Here is a 24,869-nt window from a genome sequence, read left to right on the forward strand (position 1 = left end):
TTCAACTCTCTCCAGCTTCTTTATGCAGGGCCGCAGCAGCCACGGCTCTTTGGTTACTATGGATGGCCCATTGAAACGTAAAGGATCTCCAGAGTAAGAGGACACCTTTTGTGCATCTGCTTGTGTGAATACATGTATGTTATAAAGGGAGCGTTTGAGCACAGAGGTTATGGGTTTTCTTCCTGCTGACTGAATGTCCTTATATGTGAGTGACTGTGTGTTTTTGTGTTATTTGTGTCTGTGTGTGTCTATGTGATGGATAATGAGTCTGCACAATGAGGGCTCATATTAAACCTCTAGGGTGTGTGACATCATAGTTTTCAAACAGGTTGGTCGATCTGTAAAAACAGCCTTGCCATAACATACACACACCCACACACACATAATGAGTGACTGTTTTAAGTGAGCCACAGCGGAGGAAAAGATTATGTCAGTTTTTTTTTATAATATACCTCAGGCCTGAATTTTATGATTACAACACAATGGGTATATATATTTGAATCTAGTCAAAATCATGTCTGAGGACCTCAAAGTCAAAATGCGAGTCATCCCAGACTATCACCACTTAATATCCTAATTACAATACAATAGCCAAAATGTCTTTTTTTATTGGAAAGCATCTGTATGTGAGTTAAATGAACAACAACACAACATTTTAGCCACACTAGTTAGCAGCATGGCTCTAAAGATGACAATGTCAGTCAGTCCATAGGTCCACCATTTTGGTCAAGACTGAAAAATCTGATCAACTATTTGAAGGCTACGGGTTAAATCTTATTCAGGCATCCATGATCCCCAGAGGATGAATCCTAGTGACTCTGGTGTTCCTCCGACTTCTCCTCCAGTGCCATCAGCAGGTCAAAGTTGTCTCTTACTCAGTGAAATATCTCAACATCTTCTGGGTGGATTGTTACACAATGTTGTACAGACATTTGTGGATCCCTGAGGATAAATCCAAATAACTAAAGGCCCTGACACACCAAGCCATTGGTTGGCCGTCAGTCAATTTTGGGCCATTGGCGAATGTCTATGGCCTTAAGTTTTGGTGATGTGTCCTGCACAGTTGACTGGGCTTGAGACAAACTTTTTGTATTTGGTAAGATTTTTTATTTAAGAAATGACTTGTAATTGTTTATTTTATTGTTTGCTAGTGCACAGTAAATGTTATTTCTTTTCTTTTTTAACATCAAGTTGTGTTGTTGATGAGCTAACTGGCTAACTTGCACCTTGAATCCATCCTGTTTGTCTTCCAGTTTCCATTTTTGAAGATGGATACAGACTACCACCACCTGCTGGTATGAAGCATTATCTCCTCTCAGGTGCAGAACTTAAGTGCTCGTTGGCTGTTGATTGTAGTCTTTGCAGACGGTCAGGTGCAAATTTTTGGCGAGGTGATGCAACATTCTGCCTTTTTTAGGTTTGGTGGGTGAGGGCCGTATATGATCTCCTGACTCTTCTGACAAATTTTCAATTTGCCCAATATTTTTATGACCAAACACCAGCAGAATGAAAGGCAATCCATGAATTTAATCTGTAGTATGTGTGGTGCTGATTAACAAATGTAAACTAACATGTGGGAGCATGTAGCTCAAAGCACCGCTTTACTTTAGTACAGGCTCATAGAACTGCTGCTGTGGCTGTAGTCTTAAAACTGTTAAATATTTACCAATCTGAGGTTGTTTCTCCTTAGTTTTCCTCAAAGTGAAATTGAATCTTCTGGCAGTCAAGTCTCAACAATCATGATTGCACTACCTTTTTTGTGACTTAACTCCATGCCTAAATTTTAACCCTCTTGCCTCCAGCTTTTACAATTTCATACTTTAAATGACTCTCTCCCTCCTTCTATTCTGGGCTAATCCTGTCGCGCTTCTTCTCCTCTCATCCCATCTTCCCCTGACCTTCCCTGTCCTCCTGTCTTTTTCTGCTCTCCACTTCTCTCACTTTATCTCCTCTAATTTCCTGAGGTATTGGGAGTATCGTCTCACCACAGAGTCTGATGTGGTGCTGTATCTTCCTGCACTGAGGAGTTGATCTCTCCCTTTAGACTCTGAGACTTGGATAATGTCCCTGTTCGTCTGCGGCATCTGTCTCTTTCTCCCTCTCTCTCTCTCTTTCCTCCCTGCTGCAAACTACATACCCATCCGTGAAAGGTGGACCGGCAGATGGAAAGAGGGAAAAAGGAAAAGATCAATGAGTGGAAGATCAATAAGAAAGCCCTTGATCCTTCACTCATTCCTCCCACTGGACATCTCAGGCGCTCACAGAGAGCTCTCCCTACCATTCTTGCTATCTCTGATGGACAGAGAGCTTGTGCCACAGATAGACACTTTGATTCCTTTCATTTTAACATTACACTATGTTGCCACTCTGATCAGTCCTCAAAAGGCATGAAGTTTCAGTGTGTCTTCCAGTGTGAGGATATTCTGGGGAGGCATGGTTTTGCTGCTGCCTTTTGCTTGTTTTGTTGTCTGATGGGACATCTGCTGGTGCCTTCTGGGTAATACAACGTTGCAATCTGATGTGCATGTTTTCCCGCTCAAAGTGACCTAGTTGCACTGTGGAGTGCTGGCTGTTCCTTTTATGTGTGGGAGAAAATGTGCAACTAACAAATATGTCTCTCATGAATGCAGACATCTTATTTTGAAAGCAGGGGAAACAAAATGCGCCCACCCCCCTTTTATCCAGCTCTATTCCCAATTTCTTTATATCGGCTTGTAGTTGCCTTTAGGATAAACATCTGAGTGTGTGAAGAAACGAAAAAAAGTTGATTATAATACTTTGTCTAAAATGTTAATGTTAATTGTTTTGTTAATAACAGGACCAGACATGCAGCTGACTCCAGCCTCTAATAATGTGCAACAGCAAACACATCCTTATCTAATCGACCTCCTTTTTTATTCTTGGTATCTTTGACATCTAAAAAAGTGTAAAAAGCCCGTCTGTAAATCATCTACACTACTTAACAAAGCCCATGTGAAAGGCGGGATGCTGCACCCCGCCCACATGTGGCGCTCATTTGTGAGCTTTTACGCACTGCGCTGCAACTGCGTAGCTCCGCTGATGGTGAAAGCTGCGCCTACATGCTGTCAACAGGCGCAGTTTTTGAACAGCGTGATGTGAAGATCTGTGCGTGTGACTTGCGCACAAGTGAGTGTTTGTGAGAGGAAATAATACATCCACATCCACACTGCAAAACGGATGTTTTATTTGTTGATTCTGGAAACAATCGGCGCTTTTTCAAAGGGTCAAATACAGATGTTTTGCTGAGCTGCTGTACTAAGGGACACATAGTCTGAAGAAGTCCTAAAGCAACGAAGGCTCCGATTACCATCATTGCGCCAATTACAGTCCAGCGTTTTAACGAGACACTGATAGCAGATGATAGGATCATATTGCCTTTCAGGTGCTTTTACGCGCAGCCACTGCACGGTGTGGAGGAACAGAAAGTATAACGGGGTAACAGAGAGAGGATGGTGGCGGAGATGGCGAACAGTGGAGCGGCTTGTCACCTGGAGGACGGGTAAGACTTATTTTTGTTAACACTGAAGTGTTGCTTTGGTTTTACATCAATGTTTGATCGCGTGTAGCTCAAACAGCATGATGTCTGCAGAGGATGCGGCGCTAAAATCGCTCTGCGTAAACACAGGAAGTGGTGTCTTTTGTTGCTGTCGGTTACTGGGTCGTGTGTTTGCACATTTTTAGAAAAAATAAACAATTCTACAATTATCACATCCTTGTTGATATTGATTGTAAGACGAAGCAACAACAGAGTCGAGAGCTCTTTGTGTCCCTGCTTCACGCTGCTGTGTTGTTACATCGTGATGACTCACTGACAATCTAACAGCGTGCTAAAATAAGACGTGTGTTTGATAACAAAGGATGAAGACGGTGAAGCATATTGAAGCATATGGCTGCAATTAACGATCATATTCATTTATAAAATGTGCGTGTATACACACACACACACACACACACACACACACACACACACACACACACACACACCAGTGTTTCCCAAAGCCCAATATGGAGTCATCAGATGTCTTGTTTTCTCTGTAATCCAAAGATAGTGAGTTTACTGTCATATAGGAGTAAAGAAACCAGAAAATATTAATATTTAAGAGGCTCGAATCAGTTGTTTTAGACTAATAAAAAAGACTCATGTATTAATCGGTCATCTAATTACTTTGCGATAGTTCAATAATTGAGGACTAATTGATTGATAGCCTTATGCCAAATGTAGGTTAATAAACACAAAAATACTTATAGGAATATTTAGGGGTGGGGTAGGGAATCTATGCAGCATAGTATGGTGATGTTTTATTTAACAATATTGTATCAATTCACAGATGCAATTTACAGATTTTTTAAAAATTATATTATTACTTTTTATTATATAAATAATTATATTGCAAATACAAAGTTTGTTTTCTTTGCTGTAGGCTAATATAAAATACAATCAAGTGATTTTTCAGTCTATTAGATACATTTTTGCTGCATTAAAAGTGATAGAAACATACTAAAAACTCAACCTTATCAGATGATATAGGTGTTGACAAAGTTTTCCTTTTGGCACATTGTTTTTGAAAAGGGAAATAAATTGTAATATATGTTGCAAATGCCAAAATTATTGAATCATTACTCAAATATTGTGATAATATAATACGGTGGGGCCTGTGGTTATCCCCACCCCACGGAATAGCCTATTTTAGGAGAGAAAAATAAACACATGCATTAATGTCAGCATAACCTCGTCAACAGTCACTATAATTTTATACTTACAGCTTTTAATTATGGTTGATGCTGTAAAACTCATGTGCCACATGTCACACATGTTTTTTTTTTGTTTTGTTTTTTTTTTTACCAGCATGCAATTAAAATAGTTGTATTTGTGGTTAAAATGATTCATACCAATCTCTTCGTTAGTTATACAATATTTACTATCAGTTGTATTGTGAACCACAGGCAGGTGAGATGATACTGATGACTCATTGTCCTTTGTGAGTGCTACCATGTTGTTGCCAGGGTATCACTGGCCGGGTGATGAGGGCTGGAAAAGTCCCCGAATGAACAATGCCAAACAGTGAAACCAGAATTAAACGTCCAGGATGGATATAAAAGTAAAATAAAATTTAAGTAAACCTTATTTTAGAAGCAGTATCAGGATGAAGTTTGCTCAATGTTTATGACCCACTGTAAACATCATAGTGAAAGTAGCGTGGTATAATATTAATGACTAAGGTCAAAAGTCTTTTTTTTGCAGCGGATGCAGACCAACTGACAGTTGTTTATCTCCACACAGATGTCCTCTGTCTTCGTTGTGTTTATGGGGAGTTGTAGGGAGCATGTAGATGTTGTGGTTTTTATCTTTCAGCCAGATACAGAGCAACACCCTCACGCTGGATTCTGTTATCATGTTTTGCAGGAAGAAATAGTGAGAGCAGAGGGAGTTTGCAAACTTATGCAGGGAGCTTATTTATTGTCTGAGAACATTTGAGCAAACTCAGAGAAGGAGTTGATTACCATGGCAAATAATAAACCTCGGTGTTGTTGTGTTGTGACTCTCTGGCAGAGTGAACGAGTTGACCTTGAAGAGGAGAAAACCGTGTTTCCTGGACAGATGTTTGAAAACAAAGGAAACCACAGAGTCTTATCAGGATTAACAGATGTCAAATAAAAAAGCCATGATCTGGTCTGGCCTAGTCCTAATTTCCTGATACATCATTTTGCTTTTGATCGTTCAGTTCTGTATTTTTGTAACTGAGGGAGTGGGACAGGAAAAGATGCAGGGTAGGATATGACCTACTTTTTCACGCGTGCTGGTGGTGAACTCGATCATCTTGTGGGGTTGGCTCTCTGTCTTTCTCCCTGACAGGACTGAGGCGTGTTGCCACTTGTTAAAGCTCAGACTGTGTCAACAGGTTGCACCAGTGGTCTGCTCAGACACAACAGCTTAACCATTTCACTTCGACTTGGTTATTTGTTTGTTTGACTACATTCCTTGATAGTCAAACACATATCAAAAGATTTTAGGAGCTCAATCTTCAGGAACTGGTATTGATGTCTGCAGTGCAGGGCTGGATGTTATGGTTGAAATCAATGTCGAGTCATTGAAACAGTTTTTTTATGCAGATTTGTCTAACAGTATGGCTGATGCATGCAAAATAATCAAAATGACTGATGCAACGGAGTGTGTTACACTGTTAAACGCTTCTGTGTGTAAAACAAAGCTTGCAATTATTTATGCATTTAATGCACCTGGAGTCAACAGCCTCTTATATACTGCATGTTCAAGGTGGAAATTTAGTGTCAGTATGCTGCTTCATTGGTCTGTATAAATTGCACAATTGCAGGATGGGGGACAGAGTTGTCTTGCCTTTGACTGGTAACATACGTAACATTGCTGACTTAAAGTCCATGTCAAATGGACAGAGGACAGGACAGGACCATGAGCTGGACAGGTGGGATGTTTTGACAGCGTGATATACCCAACGCACAAGATTTAAAAAGCAGCTAATAGCAGTTAGCGGCTAACTTGAAAAGTAGAACATCGTCTGTAACTTTCTGCAAATAGGGAAAACAATGAGATTCCAGAGCTTACCCTAAATCTACACTTATTAGGAGAGCGTAGAGCTCCGCCCAGGCCAAATGCCCTATCTCGCAAGAAGAAAAATGATCTGTGTATCCCTTGGATTACTCCAAAATTGGGGTTCTCCCTTGGTCCATGCTACATGTTTTCACTAAGTTTCTTTATGCTCTCTGTCCCAAATGCTCGGACAGAAATTGGGAAAAGGGCTTTTGGATATTCTGCACTCCAGCCTAGAATTTGTTGCAGAATTACATAAAACTCAAGGAACTGGTGTTGTTAAATGTTTTTAAATCTAAAACGAAAGGCTCAAAAGCAGATTCTATAGGGTGTTGATATTTTTAGCCTGCCTGGTTGTACTACTGAGTCACAGAAAGTTTTCTTTGACTCATAGATAGTTCTTTTTTAATGCATATTTTACTGCTTGTGAATTGTATTTTTGTCTCTGTGTCTGTCTGCAACTTCTTGGCCAAGTCTCCTTTGAAAAGAGTCTTAATCTTAATGGGACCAACCTGGTTAAATAGAGGTTAAATAAATAAATAAAAAATAAAAATATCAGGCCTGCATTTTATGTTTAATCCTGCTGATAAACAGCTGAAACAGAAAACATGACTCTTTGGTGGAGTCAAATATAGAAAACACAATAATTGTGTGAAATGATAACACCATATTATTATATCACTGATACCACTGAAGGTAAATAAAGCATGACACTGAATATGAAAGCCCTATGGCTTTATTTGAGTTATGAAAACAGAAAAAGTGTCCAGACCAGTTTTGTTTAATGTCAAAAGCAGCCAGCCAGTATTTTTCCATGGCTGTACCATCAACACTGACCTGAATGAGTACAGGAGTTGGATTTGGGTTGTAAAGGGGAATCTATCAATTGACAGGATGGGCTGGTGTCAAAAGTGTGAGAAAGTGAGATGTGGGCAGCGTGCACACATTTCCTGTTTTTCAACTGTTCCTGTTCAAAAGCAGAAGTGGTGTATGACAACCTGCAGCTGCACAGCTTAAAGTGCCTTCACATTCAACCTCTAAATCCTCCCATAATTTTCTTCACACCACCCTGACGTGAGTGTAATTTAATGTTGAATTTTATCTCCTCTGCCCCACAGAGACGGAGACATCCCTGCGCTTGAAAACAAAGGTAAACATCAACCCGTTTTTATTCCTTCCCTCCCCCTCACTGTTTTCTTCCTCATTCCATTTTCTCGCAGAGCAGACATAGGGCTACATGTGTCTGGGTTGTTGTTTGTATACAGTGATTGTGCTTCGTCTCTCCTCTGGCTCTTTTTTAATATTTAACGTGCATTCCCATCTATTATTTGTCACTACTTTTGTTTCTCTTCCTTCCTTTCTTTATTCCTTGCCACCCTTTTCTCTTCCCACTCTTTTGCTTCTTTGATTTCCATGTAATTTGCCTTTAAGGGAAGCAACATTTGTGCACAGTCATGCGATCAAGTGTGTACTCAGCTTTGAATTTGCTATTTTAAACACGCTATACACAAATTGTATTTACTTTTGTTTTAAGTTCTTCTAATGTTTTCTTACTTTTTTCCTTGTGTTAGCACAGGGTTCTCACGGATTCTTAAAAAGTCGTAAAAGGCATTGAATAAATTAATGTGATTGGTATTTAATTAGTATTTAATGTCTCAAACCAATTTTTCAGAAGTCTTAAAAATGCTAAACAAAAATATCTAACCAAAATTTTGCATTTCTGAAACAAAAAAACTGGCAGCAGGTTTAAGTTGCTTTTGTTTGGTTTTAGCTGGTAGAGGATGGTCTTAGATGGTCCTGACTCAGTTTTTGCTGGTCTTTGATGATTTAGCTGGGTTGGCCACCAGCCGGACATGCTGTTGTGGCCAGCCAGTCAAGCTGTGCACATTTATCTTTATGCATTTCATGACAGAGGACTAATCTGATTTATGCCCTTTGCCTTTCATACTTACCCTCATGACACTGTTATTTCTGCATACTCAAGGACATTGATTTGCTTATAGTTTTAAAGGAACTTCAATAGATAAACCAGCTAGAGTGACCATCACAAGCTGGTATGACCAACTAAACCATCAAAAATTGGGCAAAAACATACCTGTTTTTTTTTCCAGCAGGGCAGTACAAGGCAATACATAAACATCATACAAACATACAAACTCACTGTGATGGGAATCAATGAAGTGGAATCCCACATGCAGATTGAGAAACAAAAAATTGCCAAGAGTAGGAACCATGTTTTCACATCCTCAGACTTAAACTCATTTTTTAAATTAAATGGCAAAAACTCCTCCCTGTAGCTGATCTGGTAATAGTAGACTGTCATCAGCAGCTGGTGATAATTAGGAATGCAGAGATCTGACTTTTTCTCCCCTGATATTGATTACAATACATCAGCTCAGTACTGATTACCAATTACAATTACAAGTATGAGTGCTCTATTTTTCCCAGATTTAGATCTTGTGTACTACACTGTGTGGAACTCTGAGTGGTGGTTGTGTTTTAAAGGAATAGAGTGTAACATTTAGGGGGATTTAGGGTATTTAGCGGAGAGAATTAGAGATCTCATTCATCTGAAACTTCTCCTGGTTAGATTTCTTTCAGAGTTCATTGTTCAGTAGTTTTTTAGCAGGAGCTGAATTATCTGCAGAGGTCTCGTCCTCTCCAAACAAACAGGCCTGGTGATTAAAACCGGTCAAAACACTGAATAAAGCTAAATCATTTGCCACCACGTATTGATTTTATATTTTTTTTAGCTGGTCTATTTATTAGGGCTGCTATTTAAATATGTATAGAGGCCTAATGTTTGATTATTCATTGCACAGATTGCAGAGTGTACTCTGGGTACAGACAGAGGGAGCAGCAGAATGTCAGGCACAGTGAAAATAAAACTTTTTTTTAATGAACTTTATTAAACATAAAATCAAAACAGTCAAACAAGGCACATCATGGCCACGTTCACTAGGGGTGTTGAAATAGATCATTTCTAAGATGCATCGGGGCGAGGACGATTCTGCATGTATGCAGTGACAGCACATAATCGATTACAGCCACGTAACGCAGTGTTTTCCCTGCAGTGTTACAGTCCTGGCGGTGCGCCAAGCCAATGAGACCCCCCCGCCAGGCCAAAATGTTGAAGAATCAAACTTAAAAGCAAACTTCCCGCCCTTCCTGATTTTCCCTGGAGACTCCTATTATTCACTGCCCTCTCCAGGTGTCCTCCTGGTGTCATATTTTTCCCGTATTTCTCCCAATTCAAAGCCCCTCTACCATGCGTGTAATCTCCATGGGGGACCAGGGGTCACGTCCGCTGCAGTATACAAAAGACGGAAATTTATGAACCACAAGTTCCTATCCGAACCCATGTAGGTGAGCCCAAGAGGTTAATTTTACTATTTTCTACTACTGACAAAAGCAAGTAGGCCTAATAACAACAAATAACACAGCTGGCTGATCAAACAGCTGATCGATAGATCGCAAAGAGGGAGGAAAAACTCCCAAGTTTTTCCCCATAGCTTCTGAACAGTTAAATGTTTAGTGGTGGAAGGTGACTTCTTCATACTTTTTACAGAGGACTTTGTTTTAGTCTCATATTTAGTCAGACTTTAGATGTAATTTGTTTTAAAAATGACGCATCCGTCTTACATCCAGCTGCGCTCTCTTGCTGTCGTTTTCATCAGGGGCGGATTTAGTGATTTCGGGGTATATATATATATATATATCTATATGTATGTATGTGTGTGTGTGTGTGTGTGTGTGTGTGTATATAGATGTATATAGATGTAAGTGAAAATGAACTTTAACAGTTTGCAGTTAGCTGCTCCTCCCATCCATTGATCTGTTCTGACCAGCTCTGACCACACTGACAGATCAGTTGTCCACCCCGCGTCTCAGTCTCCTCAAACTGCTGCTGAGGAAAAAAATACTCATGAAGTTCTGCATGCACTTTGATTACAAACCTGCTAAAATGTCCAAATTTTGAGAGAGGACACCGAATGATAGAAAGGGACACACACGCACACACACACACAAGATTAAAACGTTTTTTTCAGATTGTGTGGTTGTAGAGGAACTTCTAACTACCATGGCTGATGCCAAAACGCAAATGGTCCTATCTAAAGCTAGTGTTTGGATTGTCCACTCTGGGCTACTGTAGAAGCATGGTGGTACACATACTTATTATATTTTACTCAATTTCTGCCAATATATCCCTCTCAATCCTGTCCTTTAATGAATACAACAGAAATTTGAAATATTGAAATTAAAATGACCCCAATCTGCAAACTGTATTTATTATGGATCAGTCCTGTCTTCACTAAAAAGGCTAGAAATCGCTGCTGTAAAACACATACCAACTTTTTTAAGCCCTTGGTTTTGCTATTTTTTTAGACCAGCAGATGGCAGCCAACACCCATGAAATCAAACCACTGAGGCGCTAAACAAGTGTGTGTTAGCGTTTGCATTTGTGTATCTGTGTTTTGTCTCCACCTTGTTTGTCAGTCTGATGAAGGGAAGCAGCCATGCCAGAGTGAAGAGGGATGCCTGCTGGCTCAGATGAGGTGGCAGCAGCAGCAGCAGCAGCAGAGAGTGAGATTGGCTGTAGGAGGCATGTGAGGACAAGGAGAGAGAAATGGAGGAGAGAGAGCGCAGACAGAGGTGAAGCAGGCAGATCGAACAGACTTAGGGAGAGAGAGATTGATGAGGGAGGCGCTGTGAGTGGAGCAGCGATGGCAGCATCTGCTTGTTAGTCTAAGATAAAACTCTGTGGGCCAGGGAGGATGGGCTCCATCCATTAGCCAGCCAGGCACTCAGCCAGATGGCCCGGTCCACGGACATTCACTGCTGCTGGGAAGAGACGAGCAGCAGCTCCTCTGGACCCATCTGTATGAATGCGCCAGGATGTTAATGCATGGCACTTATCTCAGGCTTCTTCACAGGGTGCCACAGTTGAGCTGCTAAGGAATGATGGATAAGTAAAAGCTGGTGGTGTAAGTCAGACATGCTGAGGGCTTTTTGATGACTAACATGGATGAAAACACATAGAGTTCAAACATAAACTAAAAATAGAGGTCTCTCACTGGGGCTGCACCTGATAAAAGAAGTGCCCCAGTGACAAAAGGTAAAACTTGGTACTTTCGCTCATGTGCTGAAACTTTAATCTACATTAGTCTACTTTCCTTATGTAAGGAAAGTTTAAACAGTGTGGAGTTTAGCAATAAGGCATGTGGTTGCACCTGCGGATACAGCATCTCTGTATTCAGCAGGGTTTGATATGTGAGGAAAAGAGGTAGAGTATTCATGATGCGTATGCTTTTCTCCTATACGGTCTTAGTTGTGGGAAATAGGTAGTGGTAGATGCAAGCTTTACATATTGTTGGGCGCTGTTTGCTTTTGTTTTAAGTGCAAAATTATGTTTCCTGTTCAGGTGAATTTAAAGTAGAAACAGACAACATTTCCCTCGAGTGTTTCCAGGTGGTATCATTGTTGGCGCTGCTGTTGCAAAGATAACTGGATCACTTTCTGTTTTTACTCAGTTTAGCAACTACCACAGTTTCCACAGTTACTGCGGTTGTTCAATCAGCCACTATTTCCACAACTGGGGACAGTAACTGTCAGGGTTTCATCCTGTTTACATTTGAACCAATGCCAGTACTGGTTCTGGTACCTGGAATTCAGTACTGGTATGCAGCAGGCTCCTTGTTTTGGGACTCTGCTTTTTCTGTAATAACAAAAATGTAAACTTCTAAGTACACTAAAAGACAACTCTGCTCCTCTGCTCTTTTTTTAAGCTTGCATAGATCTGATTTTCTATCGGTCTTTCTGTCTGTGTATATATGTGTGTGTGCTCATGTAGGCTGTTAATGAAATAATAGAGAGAGTAAATAAACCAGATGCCGAAACTATTGCGGCAGATTGGTGCTTTTGTAATAGTTTGCATTGATAGGAAGCTGATAAAGCGGCCAGTGGAGTGGCTGCCGGAGATACGTGGCTGGCTTCTGTGCACTTCTGTCTCCTGTCTGAAGTTGAACCCGGCGGCTTTGAGAAGCTGCTAGCTGGCCTACAGGCTTTGGAAAGCTTTGTGGCACTTCCGCTTCTAAATCTGGTGGTCTCTGCCAGATGCACTCTCGGGTACCGACTTTGGGCACAAGTGGATTTAATGTGAATCAATACTTGGTAGTACCAAGATAATTAGGTCGGTAACCCTTAAAGTACAGAATTCAGAGTCCGGCTCAACTAACTGTAAAGAACTTACATTAATACTCTCTGATAACTGGTAATGGCTACCGATAGCTTTCTTCTTCCTGATTTGGTTGTGCAATGGTTGATGCACTTCCTTTGTATCGTAAATTGAGGCTTCATTTTCCTGGGAGATTGTAGCTAATGGCAGACAGAATTGGATAATGAAGGCAAGGCTTATAGAGAGCCAATCAAAACACAGATGGTGTCATTATTCTGAAGCTATTACATTGTGTAATCAAGATGTACTTCACAATGATGAGTTAAAACCCTAAATCTTTCCACTTTAACACGAGACACTTAATTTTTAAGTTTACTTTTCCTGCATTCACTGCTGGTCAATATAATAATCACAAAAATTGATTGATGATCAAACCTTTCATAGCAGTAAAGTTTCCACAATGCTGCTGCTGTTGTTGATGGTTGGTATGGTTAACAACAATTCCTAATAATTATGTAGTAATAGTGATGACTAACAACATGGACATTTATAGTGCGTTGTTTATGCATCACTTTTTAAAATTGCATCAGTTTTTACAGAACAAACAGAACTAACCTCAAAATAATTGTTAATGTGTTACAGATAACCTGACCGAGAGTGACAGTAGTAGCTCAGGTAAACACGTATATCACACCACGTGCATTTAACATTTCACCTGCATGGCTTGTATCCATTTTCCTCATCGTTAATTTAATGTAAATTCGTTGTAATGTTTTCAGCTGTGTCACATGTCCCTTGCCCATTTCTGTTTGGAACAGAGAACACAGGAACGTCTGCTGAAGATAGCTCAGAGGAGGAGGAGGAGGAAGATGAAGAGGAGGATGATTCTGGTGAGAGACAGATCTTGCCTTAAAAGGAGTAGATTGACATTTTGGGAAAATTTTCTTTCTTGCAGAGGTTTAGATGAGAAGCTTGATGAGAGTGGTGCTGATCTTCTCATCCATCTTAGTAAGAAAACAAACACTAGAAGACTTTGAAAAGACTTTGAGAAACACATTTTAAGGACTGACTGTCTGACACCCTCGTACATCTAAAGTCAATGTGAGATTTTAGTCACACACTGTAAGATTAAGCAAAGACTGGGGATCTTGCAGGGTCACTATTCACAGGACTACAACTAGATTCCATTTGAGATAATTTCCCATTCTGCTACTGGTAAAAAATATGATGCCAAACTCAGATCAGATACACGCCAAATTAACACCAACTCTACCAGTTTCTCCTCCCTTTCCACAGTCTTATTCACGTTCTTGCGCCTTCCTGGAGTCCTCACCATGTTTACTGTCTACCCACTTTGCTGCTTCTTGTTTGCTGCTGCTATTCTTCACTAAAAACTTCTGATAATATTAAACATGTTTGAGTTTATCGTCAAGACGAGAAATAGACTGACATCAGACTGCTCGGACTGTGCATTATGACGATGTTACACCAAATAATCAAGATCATTGTACGCGCACCAACTCAGTTAGAACTCATGATTTTATTCCGACTTTTGAAATTTGTCTACAACTGTAAAAATGCTTGAAAAGTCGTTTAAAAAATATGTCTTTGCTGGCCTTACACTAAAATGTCAAACTATTCCTTTAATTTTTCTATTTCTCCCACTTCTTTCTCATATTGACTTTCACCAGAAGGCTGCGCCGATAAAGACGGACGAGAGGAAGGTAAAAACCAAGGTCCTTTATTATCAGTGCTAGAAAATATTTGTAGATCTAGAATGTAACAAGATAAAGAGCAAATGCTGTTTAACTGAATTTATCTCCTTAACCATCTTTACAGAAAATGAAGAGGCCGATGCAGAGGAGTCCAAAAACGGTGTGGCATTTTATAAAGCAACATCTACAAAATATCAATAGCAGAGAATCTGGTCTTGTTTGTTTATATTCATGTCAGCTTGCTGTAATAGTTGCCATGGCTTTAGTGGAAACTTAGTGGACTCAATCCACAGCCGCATTGTAAAGGCAGCCATACTCCATAATTACACCACAAAATGTCGAACTCTGTTGGCTTTTTTGGAACACAGAATTCAATTTGGCATGTTACTGAGTGTGCTCCACCCTCGCCCACATCCAAAAGTGTCCCACAGTCTGAAAAGTTTGTCAGGGGTTTTCTCCAGAGTCTTACCAATCAGTCAACCAATACGTTCAGCCTCTAACATGTGATTTTAAAATGATAATATTGAAATATTTCACCCTCTAGGTTTAGCCACTGGGCCCGAAGCAGAAGTTTCAAATGGGAAAGGTGAGCAGATTGCGACTATTTGTACAGATCAATGAATGTTCTGGACACAGTGTCCTGTGAATAACATCCCGTTTTTCATCATATGTCCTGACAGATTTGCGACCCTTCAAATTATGCTGTGAAAAATGCAAAGCCATCCAGCAGGTAAACTCAGAAGTCAGATGTTCATCTGACATAATGTGGTGATCTGAAGTGTCTGCCTTTTATTTGCAGTTTTACTGGATTATATTTGACATTCTTTTGATGTTGGGAAGGACCTTGTATACATGGGTGGATACATGAAAGTGGGCCCCTGGACACACTTAGGCAAAAGACCCCAAAACCTCTCTTACGTACGAGAAAGACACAGACTTTACACTGGTTTTGTCCTTTTAATGTCAGTGTTTTGTGTCTCTTTGCAGTTGTTATGTATCTCTTTGTGGTTGTTTTGTATCTACTTGTGATGCTTTTCCATCTCGTTTTAGTCATTTTGTGTCTCTTTTGGTCATTTGTCTCTTTGCAGTTCCTTTGCATCTTTTTTGTGTTCTTTTTGTCTCACTTTGGGGTCATTTTGAATCTCTTCCTGGTCATTACATCATAATTTAAGTAATGTTTTGGAGGTGAAGGCCACGGGGGCCCTGACATTTTGGGCCTCTGAGCCTTTGTCTTGTAGGCCATTTCAGTAATCCATCAATGCTCATTTAAGCTGATCTAATGCTTTTACTGTGATTTTATAATTGTCCAAATGAATAAACAAACTGTGTTGATCTGATTGACAGAGCCATGGTTATGAGCTGGTTTCCCCTAGGAGGATCTCTAAGGGACGATTACAGTGAGTACGACTGTCTCTGTGCACATTAATACTGATTCTGAACATACAGCATCACTGACTGTGTGTTTTAGGGTGCAGCTGGAAGGAGAGGGCACATATGAGTGTTCGGTCACTGGCCTGGTGTTCGAAGCATCGGAGCGGGTCCTTGTGCGGTATTCAGTCTTGTCCTGGTCCAAGTTTGGCTCATTCCTGCGGGACTCCTGGAAATTTGCTGGACCCATTTTCAATGTTGACACAATCAACAAGGACGCGTCCGTCCTCAAGTCCATCCAGTTCCCTCACTCCGTCTGCCTTGCTGGTAAGAATGAATTTCATGGCCTTCTAAATCCTGCGTGTCTTCTAGGTTCAATATATAATTCATAATTATGGTCTTGGCTTCCTGTGGTGACTTCATGGCCCATAAGACAATATAATAACCATCAAATATTTCCAACAAAGATGTCACCTGGAGGTAAAGCTGAAATTCTTGATTAATTATGACCCATCTAAGGGCCTTTAAACAAAATTTTAGGGAGTGTCATAATCCTTTATCTTTGATTTAAAGCTGCTCTAGGTGAAACATAAAACTTTCGCTTTCCCTATTACCTTCAAACAGATCCAGAAAATGAAATGACATTCAGTGTCCTGCACATAAAGGACAACCGTCCACTCATAGAGCCAACAGTGGATCACTCAGGTAGCCATGTTAAGTGGAACGTAACGTCCCTGTCACCCGTGGGTCCCATCATTCAAACGAGCCAATCTATAGAGCACCATGGGGTGGTCCTGATCTACAAGCAGCTGGGCAGTGACAACAACAACAACTACAGTTTCCATGTCTACCTGGCCACCAACAGTGCATCCGACGTCAAGGTAAGTGTGGGTGAATACAGAACTGAATTAATTTCTTCTCAACAAAAGATAATTTTTCTACAAAAAAGTTTTCCTACTCCTTACTTGACAAGTGCAACACTGTCTGGGCTGTCGCTGATTAAAATAAGACAGCTGTTTTAGAAATTAGCTCAAATTTCTCCAAAACCTCCCACTTTCAGACAGGCACTTTGATCCATGTCTGGCAATTTTACTTGTCAGTGTCCAGTGTGAAACACTGCAGTTACATTACTGGATTCAGTGCACACAAGGCTGAAATTCTGAATCTGTGCATACATGTTGATAAGCTGCAATCACCATCTTAACAGCTCACTCTGTCAGTTGGTTGGTTGATTTGTTGGTTGGTTGGTCAGTCCACAAACATTTCTGCAACCTTTGGTGGTCACAGTTTTTGAAGCTTAAATTTGGCATTTAGGTCAAGTGTATGTTTGTGTTCGTGCCAACTGGCTTAAAAGGGGAATGGCATTGGGGGGATGCATGCATGTATGTGGTGTGGCCATTGTGAATTGTTATGCTGCATTCGTGTGCTCCTTGGATGGTTCCATTACCAGAGTTGGGAAGTCGTACTTCAGACTTTGCTGTGTGAATGAGGTGTAAGGTTAAATGTTGAAACATGGATGCTACAAATCAGTGTTTTTTTTTTTGCTAAAGGCATTTAAACAATTTGATAACAGTTTAAAACTTTATATAACATAATATATATACATATTATATATATATATATATATATATATATATATATATATATATATATATATATATATATATATATATATATATATATATATATATATATATATATATATATATATATATATACATAACCAATGTACAATTACAATCTTATACCATATGACAAATAACGTGAGCAAAAAATTGACCTGCAGTCTTTGAATTAATAAGATTTTATTACCATCAAGTGAGCATTTACTTTTGTCTGCCATGTTTTTGCATATTTTACATCAACTCTGCAACTTATGCACCCAAATTTTTTGTCTTTCTGAGTTGTCATTTTATTTATTATTCCAGCATAATTGTACTATGTTTATTTGCATTGTCCCTATCAAATAAACTTTATAAATAAAGATAAATAAATTGCCACGCAATATTTTTGTTCCTAAAGTAATAAAATCAGTCCAGTAGAAACATTTTGCAACAATAAAAATGACTGAGGATGAGATGAAGTGAGATGAACAGAATGAAAACTTAATCTTTTTAGATTAAGATGTTGACAACGTTTTTAATTGGAGACATCATTAGCATTTAACAAAAAAGGAAATGAATCACAATATATCACCATCCATGCTATAGCAATACTCCAGTGCTACTTCAGTATTGTGATAATATCATATCGTGGGGGCCGCTGGTGATTCCCACCCCTATACACATACACATTTTATGCCCGAGTTCTTAGGAATGTGAAATATGCTGAATTACAATTTCTTATGCCTATGGAAATGAAAAAATCAAAAATCCACTTTTAGGATGTTAATGAGCCCCGTTTTGTTTGTCAGAGTGACAACCTTCTTGTGACTCTGCGCATTTAGTGTTTTAATTTTGGAATTTTGCCCTTGACGAGCGAGAGCCAAAGGAAAACCAAATAGACCAAAAACACCACTTTCCTTACGTGCACAGCACAAAGAAATATTCCATTCGTGAAATCCGTTCCCCGAGTCTACCTAAGTTTTTTTTGTTTTGACAGTCAATCATGTCAGCTGCGTACTGGATAAAACTCCAGCAAAATACCTTACCCGTGAAATTGTGTGTGGACAACAGAACCAGAGACAAAATGTAACTTTCATTTCTTGTTCGATTTTGTAACTGCCCTGGCTTTCATGCTGCAAGACTTTTAAGAGTGGGCAGCAGATTTCCAGGTTTGTGTAATACACTAAAGCAAAGACATTTGTTGTGATGAGGTTATACCATGTGATGTATTCAAGACAAAGGAAAAATACAATGTTTTGCTCTATTTTATTTAGCAGATGTGTCATCATCAAGTGATCATTGACTTTCTGGTGTTGATGACCTCATCAAACACCTTATGATACATATTATTGTAATTTTCAAGTTTAAATGTCAGTGGTCTGTATCGGAATGGTATCAGTGCCACTGGAGTGTGTGTTCCTGTAAGTGCACTACGTAATCATGACAGCTACATTAAAGTCATTTTCTAACACCACATTGCTGAGGTCAGTCAGGAAGTGTGCATGTCGTTGCGTGTGAGCATGTGTTTTTCGGAAGATGCAGCTGGTGAACAATCACACATAATTTATTGTAACATGAAAAAAAAGGACAGTTCCTTAAAATAATTTAATTCGTGTTTTTCCATGACTAAGCACTTTATGTTGCTCTGTTCAGAAATAAATGACCACTGAGGGCTGCGCAGTATTAAAAAAATCATATTGTAAATATTTTGTCAGGTGCTGCAATTGTGATATTAGCCGCAATTTAAGTGGGAATGGTGTTTTATGCATTTTATTGACAATGAAAACAATCACAGTAATGATGCTGTGATTTTTGCTTGGGTCTGTACCACATAAACATGTTCCCTTACCTCTTAGAATAGAATTTATAGGCTGGGGCATCTCTAACATCACAATGCTTCATTTCTGTATGTTGTGACAATTTTTACCTTTATTGAAAAATAGAATATTGCAAATTGGATATTCTCAGCACCCAGCCGTATTGTCATTTTGAGAGTATTTTGAATAAATCATGTAGCCTGAGTTACGAATCAGCCTCCCTATTATGTACAAAGAAGTGACTTAAAGTCTGCTTTGTCTTGTCTTTCTGCTCCTCCTCGTGTGAATCAGGATATTGGCAAACAGGTGCGTTGCTACAAGAATCGCTACATTCGGATAGAGAAGCCTCCCACATGTAAACTGGATGAAGGCACATATCGTCTCCTGAGCGAACCAGAGGGAGAGATCAAACCTCAGGTTTGTCTCTTTGCATTTGCATTCTCATGTGTAGTCATTAAAAGCGAAACTTATGTATTGAGAACAAAATATCCTGTGTATTCATTGTCTTCACTGTTCAATTATGTTATATTATATATTTATATTTTTATTTATGTGTATCTGTGCAGGATTTGAAATTCACCCTTGCAGTGACGAAGATGAAAGGCTACTTTGAAGCTTTCTTTGAACAGCCTCCCCCCTTTAAACTGTCTCTTGTAGAGATTAACACTGAGGAGACTGTATGGTCCGCCACAATCAGAGAAGGTACCAGTGTATTTTGTCTCACACTGAACACATTTGATGATTTGCAGGTGAAAAAAAAAAAAAATAAAACTTTATATTTTTCAGTCAATTTACACACAAACCTTCAAGCAAACGCCTCCCCACCCTCCCCAGACACCGACATGAATTAGAGAAAAATCTAAAAATACATAAAGAAGAAAAAACTTTATGATATAAAATGTATATAAATAAAATGAGTGAGTAATAAATTGTGACAACAAAGAGCCATTGGATTGTTATCACAAATTGAACCATTAGTTTACTTAGTACAAAAATATACTGCATATGCACATATAAATATGCATCTACATGTACACACATAAACAGGCATGTGAAGTATACACACATATGCCCTAAAATACATTTTTGACATGCTGACTGCTTATTCTGTTCTTGCTGTTCTTACCACATTTTTTTGGGAAATTTCTTTACTTGCTGATCTAGCTCTTATTCATCTGTTTTTATATTCTTATCTTTGTTTTATCCCCAGTGATGGAGTTCTTCTTATATAATTTCTTATATTATTTTATCACCTCTAATTGCTTTTATTCCTATATTTTTTAAAACTTAATTCATTTAGTACTTTAACTGCCTTTCAAGATCTGCCTGTTTTATCACTTTTATTTTTATTTGCTTTATTCTTGTTGACCTTTTGTGTTCGCATTTTGTTCTTGCCTTTTTGTTTGACTGTTCTAGAACTTTCTGTTTGGCAAGTTTGTTGATGTTTGTTTTATTATTATCTGAGTTCCCACCTTTGCTTTGTCTGTTAAAGCCCTTTAAACAAATGTTTTTTTTTTAATTATTTAATTAATGATAATAATAATAATAATACAAAACATGAGTTTTTGTCAGCTAAAACCAGACCAACCAAAACCTGTTTGTTTGAATAGTCAACGTTTTTCTTTTATTATTGGACAGCTGACCGTAACAGGAAACATAGTTTTTATCTACAAATACTACATTTTTGTATTATTAGGATGTGTGCACAAGTGTTATTTGGTTTCCTCTCCAGAGTGGTGATGAAAGTCTTTTCACTGTACTCTTAGGTGATTGTGTGGATAACATAGAAAAGAAGCCAAGGAAAAGGACGTACAGTAAGCTTCTTATTGCTAATCCAATTGTTGTTCACCATCACGACAGGCTTTCAGCTTCTGCAGGTTGACTAACGTCATATCACTTTCACAGGCAGACAGAGGAGCAGTAGCCCCTCAGAGGAAGAAACGACCTGTAAAAAGCCTCGATGGCGGGATGAGTCAGGTGACTTTCCACGTCTTTACTAATGATCGAGTTTAGAAGAACTTCAGGCACACACTTCTTTTTGCCTCAATCAAGTCAACTGAAATCAGTCCACACAAGAACTATTTCCAGATGCACCTGTCTGTCTAAAATTATACTGAAATGAAGCACCTGTGTGTGTTTTTCCAGATGGAGTGAAAACAGTGATGACTCAGGGCCAGGATATGTCAGAGAAGCAGCTTCTGCAGGTGGCTAAGCGGCTCGGGAAAGAGTGGAAGCAGGTGGCCATCTATCTTGACTTGAACTCCAGGGAGCTGGATGACATCCAAGCAGCAGAGAAAGATGTGACCATGCAGAAGCTGAAGATGCTGGTGGAGTGGAAGAGAAGGCGGCCGGGAGAGGCCACTGTGTACCACTTGCAGAAAAGTTTGGAGGACCTTGACGACTTGCCAAATGAGGTCCATCAGACACTGCAAGGTAATAAACTGCAAACATACTTTACACATATACACCATCTAATAGTTGCTTGATAACCAGAACTAAATTTTGAGTTGAATATTGTTAATTTATCCCTAAAAAAGTTTAATAACAGTCGAAAGCCATGCTACCAGCTCTATGAGACTGCATTTGGTTGCAACGTTGCTTTGACCTAAGTACTAATGTCAGCATGCTAATGTGCTCACAGTGATAATGATAACATGCTGTACTCAGTATAATGTTTACCATGTTCACCATCTTAGCATGCTGATGTTTGCTTATTTTGAACAATGCAAAGATGATGGTGCAAGATTAAAAGTCAAAGGATCACCAAAGTTATTATATTTCATCCTGACATGGACATGATTCTGTGTAGCAAATTTCATTATTATTAATCCAGAAGTTGTTGAGACCTTTCTGGGACTGGGTGTCAGTATGGACCGCAATAACCCAGTACCAAGTAGTATTGAAACGTCTTCTACATTTGATCCTTTTTGCGCTGGCGGAGTGATCGTAGAAGGTTCCAATTCACTGCTAGATCAGCAAACTTTCTGGTATCCTCTAAAGAACTTCAGTCCAATTTCTGCCTGGTTAGCACAAGCTAACACAGCAGCAGCTAAATCCAACGCTAAGCCATTAAAAATTCCAAACAAACCCACACCAACACTGAAAAACATCCCAACTCTGTCGTTAAATCCATTAATAACCATTAGGTAATGTTAGCTGTATGATGCTACAAATTAAGGCCTTTGCCAACCGAGTCCCTTTTTCTCACGTTCATTACACACCAGAAGCTTACACAGAGTCCGATGCATTTCATTTTTTTATTCTATGCAAAAATTCACAATATGAAACAAAATGGAAAGACATATTTGCTTCCTTGTCTCTCTCCACTGACATCCTTGGCTGTCGCCACTCTCTGCCTGTGTCTTGTGTTTGGCACTGCAGCTTTCTAATATGTTCAGTTTCCAATACTTCAGTTTTCAATATGTTTGATCAAAGCTGGGGATGCACCAATTGTGAAATTCTTGGTTGATACTGATATTTAAAATAAAAATTTGGCCAAATGGAGATACTAACATTTTTTGTATGTTTGCTTTGTTTTTGTAATTTTAAACTCGCCTTTTGTGACAATAAAATAAGGAACTGTTTTAAAGTCATTCAGCCCTTCATTACACTATATTTAGATGAGTACTTTTTCAACCACAAATCGATGAAACAATTGTCTTGAGCCCTGCTTTGTAGCCTGCGCAAAATTTATGTGACACATCTTCTCACATTTTTAACATTATCTTATTTGCTTGTAGGCCCATGGCAGTCAATGAGTCCAATATTGGCCGATACAGATGTTGTGTGGATAAATTGGTGCATGCCTAATCAAAATATGACTAGATTTGTCATAGTCGTGATGATGATGATGATGATGATGATGATGATGATGATGATGATGGTTTTTAAGCAACTGTGTGTGTGGTTTTTTTTTTTTTTTTTCAGACATGATGGACAATCGAGCTGCTAAGTGAAACGGATTGTGCTTAATTTGACTGTTGCTCCACCATCAGGAAAGAGAAATCTCAGGAAAAAAACAAAGCAAAGTTCAAGTGTGGACCAAACAACAGTTCTTCTCCAGGTTTCTTTTTTTAATATTTTTTGAACATAAAACTGACTGACTGATTTTTATATTGCCACATTTCCTGAAAGAAAACTCTGTCCGAACTTTGGATGGGCATTTTCCCTAATTGTGTTCACATGTGGTCCTTTGGCTCTGTAACGAATACAGAGTTGCACCTTAAACTTCTTCCCTGCAGCCAGAATTTGATGCCTAGCATTACCAGGTTAAAAAAAATGACCAGTGGAGGGGTAGAGGTCATTGAGATATATAGTAGCTAATTATGTAGCCAGTATGAACATGTAGGTGCTGCAGTGTTGAAACTGCAAAAAAAAAAAAAAAAGAAAAAAGGAAAAAAATCTAACCTGTGTTTCACAGGTTTGAAATGTATAGTTTGTGGGACTTTTTATCAAACACTTAGGCATTAGATTACATGCAGGTGACTGTCCAAAGCATCAGAACTGAAGTACTGTTTTTTTGTCTCTTTTATGTCTTCTGTACATGTCTTTTTTACCAACTATTTCAAACCTATGATCTATTTTTTTATGCATGTTGTATGTTGTTTTTTTGACGACTCAAAAGTGTTAAGTTCATCATGTTTGTTTTGTTTGACTTGAATCCATTCCGTCCCACCTGTGACTGTAGCGCACATCATGTTCAACATAAATATTATTTGTGTATATGACAGAAGTGTACAATGTGGGAAAAAACAATCACAAACATATGCATAAAGTGCTAAATTTAGCAATTCTACCTGTGAGTGCAGCTGCAGCCTGGATATATTTTTATGAGTCATCTTTTTGAGGTTTATGTCATAGCTTATGAGTGTCAAGCTCATTAACAAACTATACTGTAAGCTGCAAGAGGAAACATTTCAGTTACATTTTCGCAGCATACAGCAGTCACAGCCTTGTTTCTGTTCTTTTTTTTTTCTCAAATGACTGTTTCTAGACATCTCAACAGTATTTGAGAAAAGCTACAGAAATGGTATGAAATGGTATACAGATTGTCAAATCTTTCAGGGTCTACCATGACGAAATTGTGTGATAATGTTTTCAGAGAAAAGGGTTGCTTTGCATGAGCAACCTCTGTGGGCCTCCTGCCCTCCCTCTGTTTTTGAATTTGGTTTTGGATATCACTTTCTTGGGAAATGACATGAAGGTGTCGATGCCCCAGCAGCATAAGCAGTAACTCACTCATCTTTAGCCACGTTTAGAGACGAATCCCAGCGTTGGTGCGGACTAAATAATTTTGAACCTTTAAAGGGTTAGAGGGTCCTCAGAGAGCTTCCACTCTATTTTTTTTTAATACAAAAGTAAGTCTTTCAATACATTTATTCAACCAGTTTTAATTATTTTATAATCCCATTTACGTCAAAATAAAAGATTGCAAACAATAGCAAACTTCTCATTCTGTTTTTTTTTTTTTTTTTTTGAGGGCCCTCCAGGTAATCTATCCGTCTTTTCCCTTTCAATCAGTGGCCAAGGAAAGCCATGCTTCCTTTATTTTTCTAGACTGTAGCTGTTATTAAATAAAAACACTCCTTTTAACAGTTAAGATAA

General features: G+C 38.9%; 1 protein-coding gene across 2 annotated transcripts; it reads left to right on the forward strand.

Annotated features, from left to right (window-relative positions):
• Nucleotides 1-3,087: 3,087 nt before the first annotated feature.
• Nucleotides 3,088-24,869, forward strand: LOC121943599 (uncharacterized). 2 transcript variants are annotated; one of them, XM_042487161.2, is made up of 17 exons: nt 3,088-3,520; nt 7,705-7,736; nt 13,404-13,436; nt 13,580-13,651; nt 14,456-14,485; nt 14,601-14,636; nt 15,021-15,062; nt 15,157-15,206; nt 15,821-15,873; nt 15,945-16,171; nt 16,469-16,725; nt 19,557-19,682; nt 19,832-19,967; nt 21,032-21,079; nt 21,171-21,242; nt 21,411-21,698; nt 23,193-24,869. In XM_042487161.2, the coding sequence occupies exons 1-17, from the start codon at nt 3,471-3,473 to the stop codon at nt 23,219-23,221; spliced, it is 1,581 nt and encodes a 526-aa protein (XP_042343095.1). In that variant the 5' UTR covers nt 3,088-3,470; the 3' UTR covers nt 23,222-24,869. The 2 variants fall into 2 exon arrangements, with proteins under 2 accessions (XP_042343095.1, XP_042343094.1); XM_042487160.2 differs by having other exon boundaries at nt 3,089-3,520; nt 14,453-14,485.

Source organism: Plectropomus leopardus, chromosome 6, assembly GCF_026936395.1.
Source record: "Plectropomus leopardus strain MGB_pleo_1.0 chromosome 6, ASM2693639v1, whole genome shotgun sequence".
NCBI lineage: Eukaryota > Metazoa > Chordata > Actinopteri > Perciformes > Serranidae > Plectropomus > Plectropomus leopardus.

Bases quoted from the DNA above. Each gene is read 5' to 3' on its own strand.
- LOC121943599 (XM_042487160.2), top strand. From the start codon at position 3,471: ATGGTGGCGGAGATGGCGAACAGTGGAGCGGCTTGTCACCTGGAGGAC. The intron at 21,243-21,410 runs GTGACTTTCCAC...GTGTTTTTCCAG, and splicing joins TCGATGGCGGGATGAGTCAG to ATGGAGTGAAAACAGTGATG. The intron at 21,699-23,192 runs GTAATAAACTGC...TTTTTTTTTCAG, and splicing joins GGTCCATCAGACACTGCAAG to ACATGATGGACAATCGAGCT.